This window comes from Notolepis coatsorum (genome assembly GCF_963971535.1).
Source record: "Notolepis coatsorum genome assembly, chromosome: 8".
Taxonomy (NCBI): Eukaryota; Metazoa; Chordata; class Actinopteri; order Aulopiformes; family Paralepididae; genus Notolepis; species Notolepis coatsorum.
The window spans coordinates 91,256,262-91,276,003 of record NC_140172.1 but is presented as its reverse complement, the minus strand read 5'-3'; the positions used below and the strand labels follow the sequence as shown (position 1 = coordinate 91,276,003).

Here is a 19,742-nt window from a genome sequence, read left to right as displayed (position 1 = left end):
AAGAGTCAACCTCCAACATCAACTGTGTAGGGAATTCAGCAACACCAGCCGTCTCGCACTACCTTACGGCTTGAATGGACGAGACGCAGTAGTTTCTACACAGAATGTGGGGAATTTTTTTGCAACATTGGAAAACAAATGTGCAGTCACCTTGACCACAAAGAAAGAAACAAAGAATTCACTCTGCAAAAAGAGCAAAAAGTCTCTCTGTATTGAAAACACAGAGACAACACCGCTTGTGGCCTGCGGGTGCCAGACATCGGCATTGTCGCTTTAATGAATCATTTTAAACCAGCCATTTAAGAACCTCCTCTCCACTGCTTTCTTTGAAGCATTCCTGTCCCTGAGACCTTCATCTGAAAATGTAGTATTGGGCCACGTACTTCACCATCAAACCATCAAAAAACCTCCACCACCTCCTCCTCATCCTCATCATCATCATCATCAATCAGACTCCAAATGTTTTTTTTCACATCTCCTCAGTCATTCACAGTAAGTTTGGCATATTGAGGAAACGGGTGGTCCAATTACATCAGCCATTGCATTCACACATTGTCCAGGGTGTCTACATGTATCAGTGGGTTCAATTTAAGACTCCTTCTAATGCCAGTTTAAGGGGATGAATGGCTAACCAAGAGCAAAGGGAGCCCTGGTGAAACCAGGTGTTTGCAGATTAGCTAGCTAGCTAACTCCATACCAAACAGATGCAGATGCTACAGGCAACAGCCCATCGTGAGAGAGGACGGTGGTCACTAGGGCCCACAAATAGCAAAAGAACACAAATAGCAAAGACCAAAGACTGTAACGTGACAACAGAGGCATTCAAACTTGATTTTGCCAATGATACATTTTACAGGCATTTGGCGCTTGCCGTTAATTTGGGATCTTGCTTACCACATTCAATATATAACTATTTAAGACCTTTCCAAACTGAATTTAAGAGTATTTCATTCTTTTTACGGCCTTTTATTAGTAAATAGACTACTTTTAACGGCCTCGCAGCTACCCTGATTGTCACCAGAGAACAACGTTCTGGAAAAGTGTTCTGCACAGAGGGTTCTCTTCTGCACTGATGGTTCTCTTCTGCACTGAATGCTCTCTTCTGCACTGATGGCCCTCTTCTGCACACAGCTCTCTTCTGCACTGAGGGCTCTCTTCTGCACACAGCTCTCTTCTGCACTGAGGGCTCTCATGCACTGAGGGCTCTCCACAGTTCAGTAGGTGCACACTCTCAACTCTCTTACCCCAACCTCAACTCTAACCCGTCGATCTGATTGGAAGGTAACCTTCTACTATAATCATCTGGGTAGATAGTCCTGTGGTAGTCCACTGAAATTCCTGTCCCGCAGTGCCTGGTCCACAGTATGTATGAAGGAGTCAATAGTCCTCCTCATATCGGGGGTAAACGGGTTGAACGAGGGCTGCTGGGTCCCAGAGCGCTTGAAATGGCCGTCCTGGTTGCCCTGGGCGCACAGCAGTCTCTCCTCGGTCATGGTGACATTCAGGAAGGAGGTGATGAGGCGGAGCTGTGGGGGGAGTGCCCTCTGCAGGTCCTCGTAGTGTACCACCAGCAAACTGCGGCCAAACTTCAGCCAGCTCACCGCATGGGACTCCCACCAGGGGGCGTAGCTGTCTACAAATTCTGGCCATTCTGGAGAAAGATTCCGGTGTTAGTGTGGAGAGGACATTTACTGTATTATTATAATTTCTGAAGTCCCTAACCACCAAGCCATTATATTGTAATACCACTGTATAAACCATCATGTGTTTGTATTACCTTTGTAATACCACTGTATAAACCATCATGTGTTTGTATTACCTTTGTAATACCACTGTATAAACCACCATGTGTTTGCATTACCTTTGTAATACCACTATAAGTCATCATGTGTTTGTAATACCTTTGTAATACCACTGTATAAGTCATCATGTGTTTGTATTACCTTTGTAATACCACTGTATAAACCACCATGTGTTTGTATTACCACTGTATAAACCATCATGTGTTTGTATTACCTTTGTAATACCACTGTATAAACCACCATGTGTTTGTCAAGTCAAGTCAAGAGTTTTATTTGTCACGGCATACAAGTATACGATGAAATGCGGGTGGTCTTGCCCGCAACGATGTGCAATACAGTAGTACAACATATAATGGAATCCAATAAACAACATTGTGCAATAAACAGGTAACATAGTGGGACATCACGGTATTTGTACATAGTTATTTACAGAGCATGAAGGACATGCTAGGTCCCTTGGTAGTGCAATACACTGTTACTATACTATTTTTAAAGTGACCTTTCCTTTGTAGCCATAAGTGTGGGCGTGTGCAGCATGAGTGAGTGCTTTCTCATGTTAAAGGGGAACTATTTTACTATTTCTTTCACTATTTGGGCACTTTTACACAATTCCTGTGAGTCTATGGAACACCTCTGTAATATATATATTTTTTTTATTCATTGTTTTGTATTTCTAATCAAGTCCTCAAAAACAGCATTTTTCTACCTCAAGATTTCGAGCTGTTTTGAGCCTGGGCTGCAGGTGCCACCTAAACCACTGCGGAGCGTCGTCGTCTATCTCAACATTAACATGCAGCGGTGACTATATGACATCACATATAGGCACATTTTCAAACGACTCAGTTCAGTGAGGGTGAATATTGTGAGAGGAGAATTGGAAGAATGCGCCAATATGAGAATTTTGAGACATAGATCATATTAATATAAGTTCACATAGCTAGGAAACAATGCTAAACACTCAAAAAGGCCATTTATAAGATAGTTCCCCTTTAAAGTGGCTGCTAGTGTGCGAGCGTGCACAGCGTGCGTGTCGTGTGTGTGCTAATGTGTGCTTGTGTGTGGAGAGTTCAGTGTTCTGTGACCCTCAGTGTTCATTGTTCAAGGCTCTGATGGCCTGGGGGAAGAAGCTGAGCCGAAGCCTCTCTGTCCTAGTAGCTGGTGTTCGCAGGCGTCTGCCTGACCTCAGCAGCTGGAACAGGCTGTTATTGGGGTGGTGAGGGTCTTTCATTATTCTGCAGGCTCTGGATTTGCACCTCTTGTTGTATAGAACCTGCAGGGGAGGTAGTGCAATACCCGTGGTACGCTCGGCAGAGCGCACCACTCTCTGTAGGGCCTTCTTGTCCTGTGCCGTGCTGTTTCCATACCAGGCAGTAATGTTTCCAGTCAAGATGCTCTCTACAGCTCCGGAGTAGAAGGACGGGAGTATCTTCCCCGATACTCTGAACTTCCTTAACTGGCTCAGGTGGTAGAGGCGCTGCTTCGCCTTTTTTACGACTGTGTCTATGTGTGTTGACCATGTCAGATCCTCTGAGATGTGGACCCCCAGGTACTTGAAGCTGCTCACCCTGTCCACGGTGGCCCCGTTTATCCTCAGTGGTGTGTGTGTCTCCTGCTGTCCTCTCCTATAATCCACGATCAGATCCTTGGTTTTACCAATGTTCAGGAGCAGGCTGTTGTCCTGGCACCAGCGTTCCAGTACCTCAACCTCCTCCCGGTAGGCCTTCTCGTCGTTGTCCGAGATCAGCCCCACCACCACTGTGTCGTCTGCAAACTTCACTATGGAGTTGGAGCTGAACTTGGCCACACAGTCGTGTGTGTATAGTGAGTACAGCAGGGGGCTCAGAACACAGCCCTGGGGGGACCCGATGCTCAGGGTGATGGTGTTGGAGGTCTGACCCCCCACCCTGACCGCCTGGGGTCTTTCACTCAGAAAGTCCAGTATCCAGGCGCTCAGAGCGGAGCTCAGACCCAGCTCGATCAGCTTGTCCACCAGTCTGGTGGGGACTATGGTGTTGAACGCTGAGCTGTAGTCAATGAACAACAGTCTCACATAGCCCCCCTTCTGACGGTCCAGGTGAGAGAGGGTGCTGTGCAGTACTTGGGAGACCGCATCGTCAGTGGACCTGTTTGGCCTGTATGCAAATTGCATAGGGTCCATATCACTGGGGAGGGAGGCACAAATGTGATCCTTGACCAGCCTCTCGAAACATTTCATGGCCACAGAGGTGAGTGCCACCAGTCTGTAGTCATTGAGACCTGCTGGGGAGGGTTTCTTTGGTACCGGGATAATGGTAGACATCTTGAAGCAGGCAGGGACCACTGACTCCTTCAGGGATCGATTAAATATGGTGGTGAACACAGGGGCTAGCTGGTTAGCACAGGACTTAAGTATGCGTCTTGTTATCCCATCTGGGCCAGCCGCCTTCCTGGTGTTCACCTGCATAAATGCTCTTCTCACACTGTGTACCGTCAATGAGAGAGCGTCCCCGCCCCCCGCGGATGCCCCCCCCCCCCCCCCCCCTCCACAACAGCCGGCGCACCGAGTGACGTCACTAGCCGTTGAGCTAGCAGCGCCACTGTTTGCACCAAACCGTGCGTAGAAGGTGTTGAGCTGGTCCGCAAGGGAGGCGTCGTCGCTCCCCATTGAGGGGGGCGCTGACTTTGTAGTCAGTTATAGTCCGCATTACCTTTCCACTATAAGTCATCATGTGTTTGTAATACCTTTGTAATACCACTGTATAAGTCATCATGTGTTTGTAATACCTTTGTAATACCACTGTATAAGTCATCATGTGTTTGTAATACCTTTGTAATACCACTGTATAAGCCATCATGTGTTTGCATTACCTTTGTAATACCACTATAAGTCATCATGTGTTTGTAATACCTTTGTAATACCACTGTATAAGCCATCATGTGTTTGCATTACCTTTGTAATACCACTGTATAAGCCATCATGTGTTTGCATTACCTGTGTAATACCACTGTATAAGCCATCATGTGTTTGCATTACCTTTGCTCTTCCACTGGGAGTCAGTAGCGTAGCCCAGGTGTCCGGCACACTTGCGGTTGAATTCTGCCATTAGGGAGCGGTAAGGGTTCCGGATGAGCAAGATGGCAGAGTCAAACATCTCAATCTCCCTCTGGCCACTTTCATGGGTCTTAATGCAGATGCTCCGCCCATTCTTCCAGTAGTCTTTCTCTCCTTTGAAGCCTGAACCAACACATGAATGAATTATAATTAGGGATGTTCGATGTTGGATTTTTTTTTTACTGATATCCGATATACCGATATTGTCCAACTCTTAATTTGAAGCCTGAACCAACACATGAATGAATTATAATTATAATAATATCATCATCAATCACCATAATATTTATGTATGTAGCACTTTTTGAAACATAAATACAAAGTGCTTTACAAAAACAATAAATACAAATAAAAAAAAGATGGCAATAAGAATGTCAAGATGAAAAATTAAATAACATCAAACAATTACATGTTGAGTGGAGCTCCTGCCAAACCTTACTAAAACTATTATTTGATTGCGCACTTTCTGCTATTTTAATGTGGATATCCCTTTCTATGGTTTATCTTTTTTTATTGGAAGAATTTATGCAGATTTATACATTTCAGTTATCCAAATTATACAACTTCCATTTCCTTCCCCATTCCTATCCCCTAACCCCACCCCATCCCACCCAGTGAGGGTGACAACAAACATACATATAATTCACATAAATAAAAAATTAAAATAAAATAAAATTAAAATAATTAATCATAAATACAGATGTGACAGACAAAACTATGCAAAAATAAATGAAGTAAAATTAAAAGAAATAAGAAAAAGTATAAATAAGAAAGACAGTAATAATAATATATAATATAAGTAATACTCTCCATTTTAGTAGCGTAATTTCCAGATGGTAAAACAAATAAAATGGAAAGTAAATTTAACACCCTCAGCAAAAGGATATCCCTTTCTAACATGAAATACCATGGAGCAGGTTTGAACTGTACACGTTACTTTAATGGCAACCAATATCCGTACATTTAAATATGAAGGCCCCTTGAACCAAAGAACCCATTATATTTTTTTAAGCCTGACTTTTGTATAGCATTAATAACTATAATGTTCTATGTTCATTCATGTGCAGTCCTTGCTTGCTCCACTATAGCACTACTGAATGTTTTATTGGTTTGACACGCTTTCTAGTTTTATTTCTAAATGGGAGATTTGGCAGGAGCCAGCCTACTGGACACTAAAGTGTTCCCCACGACCAACACTTAATGTGTGGTTTTGTTTCAGTTCAGTTTCAGTTTAAACTTTATTTGAACAGGGACAGCACACATTAATGAACATAAAAGTAAATGTTTGCGAAGAGTTTTGTAGTCACCACGTTCTTTTAGGTGACAGGGGACAGGCGACCTACTGGATCTATACTGGACCCCTTCTGAATCTACTGGACCCCTTCTCTTCTCCCTCTACACTAAATCACTGGGTAACATTATCACGTCTCATGGCTTCTCCTACCATTGTTATGCCGACGATACTCAACTCTTCCTCTCCTTCCCTCCCTCAGATATCCACGTCTCTGAGCGGATCTCGGCCTGTCTGTCCGACATCTCCGCCTGGATGACGACCAACCACCTCAAACTGAACCTAAGCAAAACAGAATTGCTCCACCTGCCGGCCAAATCCTCCCCCCTGACCGACCTTTCCATCACAGTCGAGAATGCAGCTGTGACCGCGTCCCCGACCGCCAAGAACCTTGGTGTTGTCCTCGACGACCAGTTGAACTTCTCTGCTCACATCGCAGCGACACCCAGAACCTGCCGATTCCTCCTGAGCAACGTCAGAAGGATCCGCCCCTTCCTGACAAAAGAAGCCACCCAACTCCTCGTCCAATCAACAGTCATCTCCCGCCTCGACTACTGCAACGCACTGCTCGCTGGCCTCCCGGCCACTGCCACTAAGCCTCTTCAACTCATTCAGAACGCAGCGGCCCGCCTGATCTCAAACCTACCGAAGTCGGCCCATGTCACCCCACTTCTTAGGGACCTGCACTGGCTCCCCATTGCTGCACGAATCCACTTCAAGGCCCTCGACCTAGCATACCGTGCGGCAAAGGGAACCGCTCCCGCCTATTTCCGGTCAATGGTCTCTAACTACACACCCTCAAGACCCCTACGCTCTGCATCTTCTGGCCGCCTCAGACCTACTCCTATCCAAGCTCCGGGAGGGTCATCAAAGAGAAGTCGCCTATTCTCAGTCCTTGCCCCACAATGGTGGAATGAACTACCCACCCCAGTTAGGACAGCCGAAACACGTCCAATCTTTCGCCGTCGACTAAAGACGCACTTCTTCAACCATTATCTGAATAAAAAAAAATAAAAATACAAATAAATATCTAACCCTAAATAACCGTACTGTCATGCACTTGTCCTAATAAACTAACCTACACTGTAACACTCAACACTTTGATGAACATTGTTGCTCAGCTGATAGAGTTGTGCTCTTCCTGATGGCTTGTCGTACAGAACATGTAAGTCGCTTTGGATAAAAGCGTCAGCTAAATGACTAAATGTAAATGTAAATGTAAATACTACTTGTTTGTTTAATTCATAATAATTCATTAACTCATACTGTCTTTGACGCAAACAGTTTGGGAAAGACTAGGGATTGCCTGGTTAACTTTGTAAGTTGGAAAGTCAAATCTTTAACTCATCCTGTGAAGCGTAAAAGGGTGCTCACACATCTTAACCATATCAAAGCTGATATTGCATTCCTCCAGGAGCTCTCCGTACTGTTGACCAATTCAGATTGAGAGGTGGATTGAAAGGACAAGCATATATTTATCATTGCAATTTTGGCTCCAAGGCAAGACAATTCTAATCTGTAAGAAATTTACCATTTGTGATGTCTAGCACAGATTCGGACACCATGTTATTGTCGTTGGTAATTTGTAATTTTGTATGGATTCCCAGTTATTTTAGCTAACATTTAAATACCCCAAATTGGGATGACAATTTTTTTTCATCAATACCTTCTCCCGACTTCCCAACATGGATACACATTGCCTTATTCTAGGTGGAGACACAAACTGAGTACTCGCCCCAAATTTTGACAGAAGCTCCTTTAAGATGGCCAGGGGCGGAGCTTCCTATAGGCGGTTGCCTAGAGCACCACCCAGAGGGGGGGGGGGGGGGGGGCAAAAAGGGGGGGGGGGGGGGGCGCAGTGGTGAAGCTTGCCTAGGGCGCCAGATGTGCTAGGTCCGGCCCTGAAGATGGCATTAAATTGTCACAATCAATCCAACTCTTTCTTCAGACATCATGGTGTAATGGATGTTTGGTGTTTCTCCAACCCTACATCTAGAGGTTATTCCTTTTCCCCCCAATCCATAAGACGTTCTCATGCTTAGATTTATTTATTGACAAAAAACGTCTGCCAATGGTAGTTGCTTGTGAATACCAGTCCATAGTCATCCCTGACTATGATAGGGATACGCATTCCTGGTACAGACTCAGGTTATCGAACCTTTTATAAAACTTTAAATAAAAATGTCTCACCCATATTCAGACCCCAGGAATGTTATCCTCAATGGTCTGGGAATCATACTTAACCCCTTAAGCCCTAGCCATATTTTCAGAAAATTCACCTAAAAATACATACCTAAATAAATGGAAGATTTACACATTCTATCGCACTTTATAGTTTTTTGCACTCCAGACACTGCAGAAAGTTTTTCAGTGGATGAATTCCAGGTATACCGTTTATACAGTTGCACAGCCATGCATTGGTTGACGTCAGACAGTTGTAGGCTCTCATGGGAAAAGTTTAGTTGAATGGGAGATTTAGATGTAAAAAAAAAATAAAAAAAAATTTGATAGACAGAAGTTTTGATACAAGAACGGAGCATTTCAAGCCTACGGTATCACCTCAATGCTAAGCATGTTGCAGCTATGAGCTTCTCCCAAATTAGTTATTAGAATTAGAATTAAATGACTGATTTGGGACAAGCTTGGTTGACATTAGCAGCTAACGTTAGTTTAGGTCATTGAACTATCAGCTTGTAAGATATAATCTTTACTCACATGCTCCTAAATATTTTCCCTGTGCTTTGGTGTGTGTTCAGCTGACACTGTTGACACGCCCACTACGCAAAGCGTGCACTCTCTCTCACACACACACACGCATCCACTCAACTCATAGAAAATACGGCATCAGGCTAATTTATTCAAAAATTATCTATACTAATAAAATGGAGTATTGGACTGTTTTTTAACGGCTGGGTATCGCGATATATTTCTAGTATCGGTGTATCGTGCAACCCTATACAGCAATATATTAATATCAACAGAATTGACAGAGGAGGTCAAGAGTGCAAAGTATTGCTTCATGCAGAGGATTTACTATTATACTGTACCTGTCAGATCCTCTGTCAAGCAGTGGCGGCCCGTGGATGCTTCGCCACTAGGGGCGCTATACCAAACATTTTGCAAACATGTACAGTACCACGCAACCGACTCATGGCAAGACGTGAGCGATTCGACTCACGCTCACGGCAATGAATCGGCTCTTATGAACGAGTCGCTCAGCTGTTACTACAACAACACACAACCAGTCAAATAAAGTATAGTCTAATTCACAACTTGAAACACAATATATAAATAGAAAAGTTAGAAACAAAACTCGCTCCGTCTCCAAACACAGGCAGATCTCTCCCTCTCTCCTTCTCTCTCTCACACACAGCGCGACGTGGAATCGATTCGTTACACAATCAGACCTATTATATACCAAGAATAACTTCAGTATGAGTACAGGGCTGTACACATATTTTGCATATTGTTAAACGAGCCAAGGCTAGCTATTAAACTATCGATATGAATCGAAAATCTGGGACCCTGATGTTAACAAGACAAACGTCTTTCTCTGGTCTGCATCCCCTTAACAATTGTGTGTATTGAGCCGTACTGTATTGTACCCATTCTGCAATCTGTTAATAAAGTTCTCATTCATTCATTCATTCAAACATAGACGATATTGAACAAGCCATAATCCACGTATTTTCAATCCAAACGCGAGAGAGAGAGAGAGAGAGAGAGAGAGAGAGAGAGAGAGAGAGAGAGAGAGAGAGAGAGAGAGAGAGAGAGAGAGAGAGGAGAGAGAGAGAGAGACTCACTGTTTAGTTGACACGTCCAGGGCAGGAGGGCTTGCCTTGATAAAGTAGTGTATAATCCATTGTTGATGTATTCCAGACCACTGTCCACTGTGTCCAGACTGCATCCGCCATATAGCTTGTTAGCCAAGTGTTAGCTTGTTAGCAGTTAGCAGCACCACACAACAGTCACAAGTACTTCATTCCTTTGTCCATTTCCGCTCGAACAGACTGCAAACTACCTGGCGTTCTATCGCCATGCTCTAAGACAAACTCTAACCTTAACCAACTTTGAAAGAGTGCCTAAGCTTAACAGTCTAAAGAACTTGCAGTCACGACACGCTCTAAGACAAACAGCTGCCTGCATCAACAACAACACAACTATCTATACCACCAACGGACCAACCTAGGAATAAGCTAGAATTGGAACATTAGAAATTGGATTCGGCCAATCAGAGATCGTGAAATCTGTGAAATTCTGCTACGGAAAAAAATACTGGCGTCGGCCAATCAGAGAGCGTCTCCGCGAAATGCGGCTACAGAAATTCTTGACGCTACTGGCTAGACCGCTTCAATCGCGCCCGGATTCCAACATAATAGTCATATTTCAACGCACAACGCGCTATGCACTGATTGGCTGTGACGGATACAGCGACCAAACTGTGACGCGCACTCAGAGCGCTATCGCGTCTAGCCCGGGCCGAGAAATACGAAAAAATAATTAAAAAAAAAAAACGTGATGTCACTTCCTGCTCAGGAAAACGAGTGTTTTTTATTTGAGATAATAACGTTATATTGTGCATTGGAAATACAAACATACTTAAAATGAGTAAATATTATTCATTTTAAACATGTTTATATTATTTATAGGGCTATAAAACAAAAAACTAAAAAGCTTTATTTTCTTCTTCTCTGATTTAACAGCAGGTGGGGCGGCGCCCGTGCGCCCCTAGTGGCAGAGCCGCCACTGCTGTCAAGCCTCCCTAGACTACTAGACACATTAAAGACATTTGGCAAAACATCAAGCAACATCTCCTATAATTCAACCCCTTTTAAAATCAACACAAAGAAGTTCAAAGACCTCTACAAAGCTAACTTCCTGCCCTTGCTAGAATGTCTGAAACAGGACATTAAACATTGAGATTTGCTGCCCCTCTTCCTGAGTGCAGGATCAATACTAGGGATGGCACTGATGTGAGCACTGCGATCATGTCAGCTGTGTGGAGTTATTTTAAGCTCAAAGAAGAAAAAGGCAAAACAGCCTGTGGTGTTATGTTAATGTGTGCACGCTAATACGACACAGAGTACAGGCCACCGTACTGGGGTCACGGACAGGGTAGAGTAGACTAGGAGCGGATAATGGTGGAGGTACGGAGCTAACAGCTAACAATAAAGACAGTGACTCACAAATACAGAGGACTCACGTGTATACATGTACTTGTGGAATAACCGGACACAGCCGAGAGTAATATCTGCAAAGGAAGTTGTCGTAAATTGATTTAATCAAAATGCACGGTACAATACTACTGAATGGATTTAAGATCAACTAGCTGTCTCCCAAATGGACCCAAGCCACAAACTGTTAAACAGTGTCAAACTCCCCCTCAAATAGCTTCTACTTGCAAGGCCGCTGGGGTCAGCTAGATCCAGACCACTGGGGATCCGGGGACCATCTCCTCTCACACAACCGATTTCACTGACTATTAGGTCATAAAACTGACCGCCTCAAGGATAAGGAGGTGAGCAGGAAAGAGTTTTGTTTACTGTAGCTAAAAAGATCAATAGGCCACTAACCCTTAGGGGTCACGCTGGAGCTTTGAACCCGTCGGCGGATAACAAAAGAATTAGAATCCCTCTTAAATGCTCAAAAAGGACATCTTTTCAGAAATCGATAAAAATAGAAAAATGGCCATTTCTAGTGCTTTGACATGTAAGGTATACGTCCACCAACTTGCTAAACCTAATACGACTTGTAAATACGTTTAATTCTTGCTAGATGGTATGATTGTAATAATCTCCATTTGCGATAAGAACTACATCGCGTCACGAAACGCACATACATGGACGCGCGCACACACAAACAGCGCATAGGTGTTAATCACTGAGTGATCTAATATGCATATTCTTCAGCGCGAGAGGGGGGGGGGTTGTGTTTCTCACTGTCTGTCGTTGATAATATAATCTGAAGAGGTCCTGCATTATTATTATTATCATTCTCGAGAATACACGGGACCCGACGGAACGTTAATTTATGTATTAAAATGCTTTCATCCTCGCCCGTGTATATACCCACGTCGCGCTAAAACAACATAACTACTGTATGGCAGAGACAGAGTGCGTGTGTGTACGAGTTATGAGTTATCTCGCAGTTCATTCAAGCGCGCATCACGGTGATGACAGCTCTCTAGAGTAGAAAGGTGCGCTCACAGGGGCGTAGCTGAAGATTCTGGGCCCCATGAAAGAATCAATTTGTGGGCCCCCAATCTATTAAAAAATGTGGGGCCCCCAATCTATAAAAAAATGTGGGGCATTTGCTGGGCCCTTGGAATCATCCTAACCCCCCCCCCCCCCCAGCTACTCCCCTGCACACACACACACACACACACTCTCTCTCTCTCAAACAGAGAAATCAAAAGAAATCAGTACATTACAGAAGGAATTTATTGTACAGTCTTGTACAGTGGGTGACAATATTGTCACAAGGAAAGATGAAATTACATACCTAGGTTTCATACAGTTGATGTTTCTTGTTGATTATTATTCTCTATGTGTTTTTAATAAAATTGTGTGATATTGTGAGGTTTTGTTCCGCTGCTCACCTACTCGCTCTGTTCCTTTAAGCCTACTCGCTCTGTTCCTTTAGTTTTCTGTTAATCAATTGCATTCTCCTCACCTCACTAGCCCCCACCCTCGCGTTTGTTTGCTCTTCAGCAACCACACCCTTGGACTACCTGTCATTATGTGTTTGATTGGTCTGGTGCCGAACACACACTTCTAGTTTCAAGTATCAATTACCTTCACACACCTGATGTGCATTCTAATTAGTTCCCCTGTGGGCTTTAAGTACCTCGCTCTCCCCTCAGTTCCGGTCGGGTCGTTCCGTATCATATCTCTATCACCTAACTCCTTCGGGAGGTTCTCTGTCTGTTATGCTGTTTTCATCTCCGGCGTGAGATGCGCTCTAGCCTTCGCCTCCTGTCGCCGTTGGCCTGGAAGGAGACACTGGACTGCGCTCTCTAAACTTCCACGGGAGGTATTCCAGTGTTCCACTTCAGACCTCCGCGCAGCAGTCGTCCAGACGCGCATCCAGACCTCCGCGCAGCAGACGCCCAGACGCGCATCCAGACCTCCGCGCAGCAGACGCGCTCTTCACTCCAGACGCGCATCGCTTCCTAATACTCTACGGGAGGATGCGTCTCTCCGAGCCGGCGCGCTCTTCCGCGCAGACGCGCTCTTCACTCCAGACGCGCATTCAGACGCACTCCAGATGCGTCCTCCGTACCGGCGCGTACTCCAAGCAGACGCGCACCCCTCAGACCTCCGCGCCAGATGCGCCCTCCGTACCGGCGCGTACTCCAAGCAGTCGCGCACCACTCAGACCTCCGCTTGGACAACCCGTTCCCCGTGGCGACGCGCTCGCCCTGTTGATCCTGCTCTCTTTACGCACAGCGCCTGGGTGAGTTTTGCAAGACTGTCTTTGACCCAATTCGTTTTTCGTGTGTTTAAGACACTGAAGATATCCTGCTTTTTGTCAGACTGTCACTCACCCAGTGTCAGCTTTTTGGATTGTTCATTGGGATAATATTTGCTTTAACATCACTCACTGTGTGTATTCACACCGAAGATATATTCACTTGGATCATTGGGACTTCGCTCACTGTGTGTATCCACACCGAAGATATTATCACTTGGATTAGTATTGGGACTTCGCTCACAGTGTGTATAGCACCGAAGATTCATCACGTGGATTGTTGTTGGGACATTACTCGCAGTGTGTATTTACACCGAAGATTCAGTCACTTGGATTACTCTGTTTTTGGGACAAGTCACTTCTCCTGTCACCTGCTCTGTTCCCAACTGTACTCTGAGCTAACCCGCTCTCTCTCTCCCTCTCTGTCCCGTTTCCACCTCGGAGAGCTGCCGAGAGGATTCTGCAGAGCGGCTCTGAAGTCACCGTCTGCTTCCTCAGACGAACCATCCCGGGAGAAGCTGCAGAGCAGCATCATTCTCCTAATGCTTGTATCCCAGGCCTTGTCTGTTTTCTCTGTCCCTGTAAGCAGCTCCAGCCCTCGCCCTGTTCCTAGGCCTTACCCTTTTCTCTAGTCCTCCCTGTCTAGTCCTTCCAGTCCTCCCTCTCCCCAGCCCGCCTCTGCGAGCCTCTGTCCCTGTTGCCCCTCTCTAGTCCTCCTAGCCCTCCCTGTCCAGTCCTCCTAGTCCTCCTAGTCATCCCGTCCAGTCCTCCTAGTCCTCCCTGTTCCTGCCCTTGTCCCTTGCCCTGGTCCTGTTCCCTTAGCCTTCCCCTTAGCCAGCTCGCCTCCTAAAGGCACTGTGCCTTTTTCCCATTTCTTGTTTTCCAGTTAATTTGTGTTCTCCCTTAAAGGGACAGTGCCGTTTTCTGTGTGTTTCAATAAATGCCCAGTTCTTGGCTTACTCTCATACCTGTCTTGTGTTGTGCGATTGGGGTCGGTTACAAACCATAACAGTACGACCCGACCAATCGACGACCCCAGCCAGCACAGACGGTGTATGTTGAGTTTGCCTTTTTTTTTCCCCCCTCTAGCTCCCCTGTTAGCTTGTTAGTCTCCCCTGTTAGCTCCCCTGTTAGCTTGTTAGACTCCCCTGTTTGCTTCCCTGTTAGCCTCGTTAGCTCCCCTGCAGCTTGTTAGGCCTCTACTACCAGCATGGCCCCAGTCTGCTAGCTTAGCCCCGGCTGCTAGCACAGCCTCTATGTTAATGCAGCCCTTGCTGCTGGCATGGGCCCTGTAGCTAGCCATGCCCTGGCAGCTAACCCAGTCCCTCTGCATGGCCCCAGTCTGCTAGCTTAGCCCCGGCTGTTAGCACAGCCTCTATGTTAATGCAGCCCTTGCAGCTAGCATAGGCCCTGTAGCTAGCCATGCCCAGGCAGCTAACCCGGTCCCTCTGCATGGCCTCCACTTTTTTTGTAGTTTTCCCACTGCTAGGACTGCCCTTTCAGCTAGCAAGGTCAGTTTTTTCCCACTGCTAGGACTGCCCTTTCAGCTAGCAAGGTCAGTTTTTCTCCCACTGCTAGGACTGCCCTTTCAGCTAGCAAGGTCAGTTTTTCCCACTGCTAGGACTGCCCTTTCAGCTAGCAAGGTCAGTTTTTCTCCCACTGCTAGGACTGCCCTTTCAGCTAGCAAGGTCAGTTTTTTCCCACTGCTAGGACTGCCCTTTCAGCTAGCAAGGTCAGTTGTCCCACTGCTAGGCCTGCCCTTTCAGCTAGCAAGGTCAGTTTTCTCCCACTGCTAGGACTGCCCTTTCAGCTAGCAAGGTCAGTTTTTCCCACTGCTAGGACTGCCCTTTCAGCTAGCAAGGTCAGTTTTCCCACTGCTAGGACTGCCCCTTCAGCTAGCAAGGTCAGTTCCCCACAGCTAGGACTGTCCTTCCAGCTAGCTTGTTCTCTCATGCTGGTCCAGCCCTGTCTGCTAGCCTAGCTCCGGCGGCTAGCGCAGCCTCTTTGTTAATGTAGCAGTACAGCTAGCATAGGCCCTGTGGCTATCTGTGCCCTGGCAGCTACCTTCCCTCTGCTAGCCCCTTTCCCGGTGCTCCTCTTAGTTACCCCTCAGCTCCTCTAGTTACCCCTCAGCTCCTCTGGTTACCCCTCAGCTTCCCTAGTTACCCCTCGGCTACCCTGCCCCAGTTGCTAGCCCCACTTTTGTTGTGGCTTCCCCTGCTGGCTTGGCCCAGTACTTTTTGTTTGTTGCCTTGTTTTGTCCCCTGCCACTCTGTCTGTATTTTTGGGTCGCCGGGTGGCTCCCGTGGAGGGGGGGGTACTGTGAGGTTTTGTTCCGCTGCTCACCTACTCGCTCTGTTCCTTTAAGCCTACTCGCTCTGTTCCTTTAGTTTTCTGTTAATCAATTGCATTCTCCTCACCTCACTAGCCCCCACCCTCGCGTTCGTTTGCTCTTCAGCAACCACACCCTTGGACTACCTGTCATTATGTGTTTGATTGGTCTGGTGCCGAACACACACTTCTAGTTTCAAGTATCAATTACCTTCACGCACCTGATGTGCATTCTAATTAGTTCCCCTGTGGGCTTTAAGTACCTCGCTCTCCCCTCAGTTCCGGTCGGGTCGTTCCGTATCATATCTCTATCACCTAACTCCTTCGGGAGGTTCTCTGTCTGTTATGCTGTTTTCATCTCCGGCGTGAGATGCGCTCTAGCCTTCGCCTCCTGTCGCCGTTGGCCTGGAAGGAGACACTGGACTGCGCTCTCTAAACTTCCACGGGAGGTATTCCAGTGTTCCACTTCAGACCTCCGCGCAGCAGTCGTCCAGACGCGCATCCAGACCTCCGCGCAGCAGACGCCCAGACGCGCATCCAGACCTCCGCGCAGCAGACGCGCTCTTCACTCCAGACGCGCATCGCTTCCTAATACTCTACGGGAGGATGCGTCTCTCCGAGCCGGCGCGCTCTTCCGCGCAGACGCGCTCTTCACTCCAGACGCGCATTCAGACGCACTCCAGATGCGTCCTCCGTACCGGCGCGTACTCCAAGCAGACGCGCACCCCTCAGACCTCCGCGCCAGATGCACCCTCCGTACCGGCGCGTACTCCAAGCAGTCGCGCACCACTCAGACCTCCGCTTGGACAACCCGTTCCCCGTGGCGACGCGCTCGCCCTGTTGATCCTGCTCTCTTTACGCACAGCGCCTGGGTGAGTTTTGCAAGACTGTCTTTGACCCAATTCGTTTTTCGTGTGTTTAAGACACTGAAGATATCCTGCTTTTTGTCAGACTGTCACTCACCCAGTGTCAGCTTTTTGGATTGTTCATTGGGATAATATTTGCTTTAACATCACTCACTGTGTGTATTCACACCGAAGATATATTCACTTGGATCATTGGGACTTCGCTCACTGTGTGTATCCACACCGAAGATATTATCACTTGGATTAGTATTGGGACTTCGCTCACAGTGTGTATAGCACCGAAGATTCATCACGTGGATTGTTGTTGGGACATTACTCGCAGTGTGTATTTACACCGAAGATTCAGTCACTTGGATTACTCTGTTTTTGGGACAAGTCACTTCTCCTGTCACCTGCTCTGTTCCCAACTGTACTCTGAGCTAACCCGCTCTCTCTCTCCCTCTCTGTCCCGTTTCCACCTCGGAGAGCTGCCGAGAGGATTCTGCAGAGCGGCTCTGAAGTCACCGTCTGCTTCCTCAGACGAACCATCCCGGGAGAAGCTGCAGAGCAGCATCATTCTCCTAATGCTTGTATCCCAGGCCTTGTCTGTTTTCTCTGTCCCTGTAAGCAGCTCCAGCCCTCGCCCTGTTCCTAGGCCTTACCCTTTTCTCTAGTCCTCCCTGTCTAGTCCTTCCAGTCCTCCCTCTCCCCAGCCCGCCTCCGCGAGCCTCTGTCCCTGTTGCCCCTCTCTAGTCCTCCTAGCCCTCCCTGTCCAGTCCTCCTAGTCCTCCTAGTCATCCCGTCCAGTCCTCCTAGTCCTCCCTGTTCCTGCCCTTGTCCCTTGCCCTGGTCCTGTTCCCTTAGCCTTCCCCTTAGCCAGCTCGCCTCCTAAAGGCACTGTGCCTTTTTCCCATTTCTTGTTTTCCAGTTAATTTGTGTTCTCCCTTAAAGGGACAGTGCCGTTTTCTGTGTGTTTCAATAAATGCCCAGTTCTTGGCTTACTCTCATACCTGTCTTGTGTTGTGCGATTGGGGTCGGTTACAAACCATAACAGATATTCTATTCCAGTTGTCTTTGGTCTTTGTTTTCTCCCACATTGAGTTTCTCCACCACTCTCTCAACAAAATTACGCATAGCTGGGAATCCATTCCTTGTGCCGTCAGAACCATCTAGAAGGAATACTACATCCTTTCTGGCAGTGTCATGATCAACTATAACGGTGGTTGGTACAGTACTGTAAATACCATCTGAGTAGAGTAGAAAGTAGAGAGGTGAAGACCTGTTCTCTCTCTCTCTCTCTCTCTCTGCCACACGTGCTGTCAGGGTCAAACCAGTCTGGATTGATGTTGTAGTCTGAAAAAATGCCAGGAAATGCTCAGAGAATTGTTGCATATATAGAACACAAATGTTCTAGAATGTTCGATTATGATATCATACTGTGACATACTCCCCCTGTAGTGTGAAAAAACATGCATTCTCATAAATATTACGATCAAATCTATTTTGTACTTGATGATACATTTGAAATTGGTTTGGTTATGATCATGTTATTAGTGTGTGTGTGTGTGTGTGTGTGTGTAAAAAAACGAATTAATAATATAATTATTCTCTCTCTCTCTCTCTCTCTCTCTCTCTCTCTCTCTCTCTCTCTCTCTCTCTATTACTATACTATTATATATCTATATATATATATATCTAAATGTCTAAACCTCAGTCTATCTAGTGTGTGTATACACCAGTATCACTGACTACCACGGCAAGCCTATAGAAAATGATTCTATTTAATAATTATTATTATTATTATAAATGTCTCTCTCTCTGTACTTTCTTTCTTTCTTTCTTTCTTTCTTTCTTTCTTTCTTTCTTTCTTTCTTTCTTTCTTTCTTTCTTTCTTTCTTTCTTTCTTTCTTTCTTTCTTTCTCTCTCTTTCTATTATATTACTATTATATATCTATCTAAATATCTAAACCTCTGTCTATCTAGTGTATGCATGGCATCAAATCAAAGTGTGTGTTGCTGTAGGCCTGCCTGTATTGATCAGTCACACTATACCCCCATTCAGCCGTAATTGTTCCCTGCTGGGCCTTTGTTTCATGGTGTGAATTAGTCATTGACATTGACATTGACATCACATTGCATTCTGGGAAGGAGTGTAGTTCCCTTATCATTAGCTGAATTCACTGAATTCTCTTCAGAGGCTCCTGCTGCAAATTGGTAATGACTGTACCAGAATGTTTGATAGGACATTGATTGAAAAGTATCGTCTCAAATTTGACAATTGATGGCTTATTTTGAAGGTATGAATCTGTAATTTTACATTATGTAACAAAAAAAAAGAGAATATTCTGAGAAGGTGGAGCTAGAAACTCTAGACCTCAGTGAATCATTATCTTTGAGAAACAGAAACTCCATTAGCTTTAAAACAGAATCCACAGGACGACGTAATATTGTTCATGCAAAGCCCCAACACCACATTGCCTCATCTACTCAAGTTGATTGAGAACTTTGGTGATTTATCGGGATTTAAAATAAATTGGCCGAAGTCGGCTTTCCTTCCACTTAACACCCATGCAAAAAAAGATACAACCCTCCCAGGTGAGATACCTATGGTAAAACATTTTAGATGCTTGGGTGTGGAAATATTCCCCACCATAAGACAAACGGTGAAGCACAATTACACAAAAATACAGAACAAAATCAAAGACGACCTGGACAGGTGGGCAAAACTTAAAAACTCAGTACAGGCAAGGGTATCAATAGTTAAGATGGATGTACTACCTAGAATCAACTTCATCAGTTCAATGCTACCATTACCCCCTCCAGAGGGTTACTGGAAAAGATTACACTCCTCCACATACACATTTATTTGGAATAACAAACCACCACGTATAAAAAGATCCACCGCACAGAGA

General features: G+C 45.7%; 1 protein-coding gene across 1 annotated transcript in view; it reads right to left on the bottom strand.

Annotated features, from left to right (window-relative positions):
- Positions 1 to 1,298: 1,298 nt before the first annotated feature.
- Positions 1,299 to 19,742, bottom strand: part of wscd1b (WSC domain containing 1b) — a gene marked incomplete at both ends in the record, with an annotated part of 80,572 nt that continues 62,128 nt past the window's right edge. Inside the window, 2 exons of the mRNA XM_084319971.1 lie at positions 1,299 to 1,651; positions 4,816 to 5,016. Of these exons, the coding sequence (XP_084176097.1) occupies positions 1,299 to 1,651; positions 4,816 to 5,016 (554 nt within the window). The remainder of the gene's footprint in view (positions 1,652 to 4,815; positions 5,017 to 19,742) is intronic.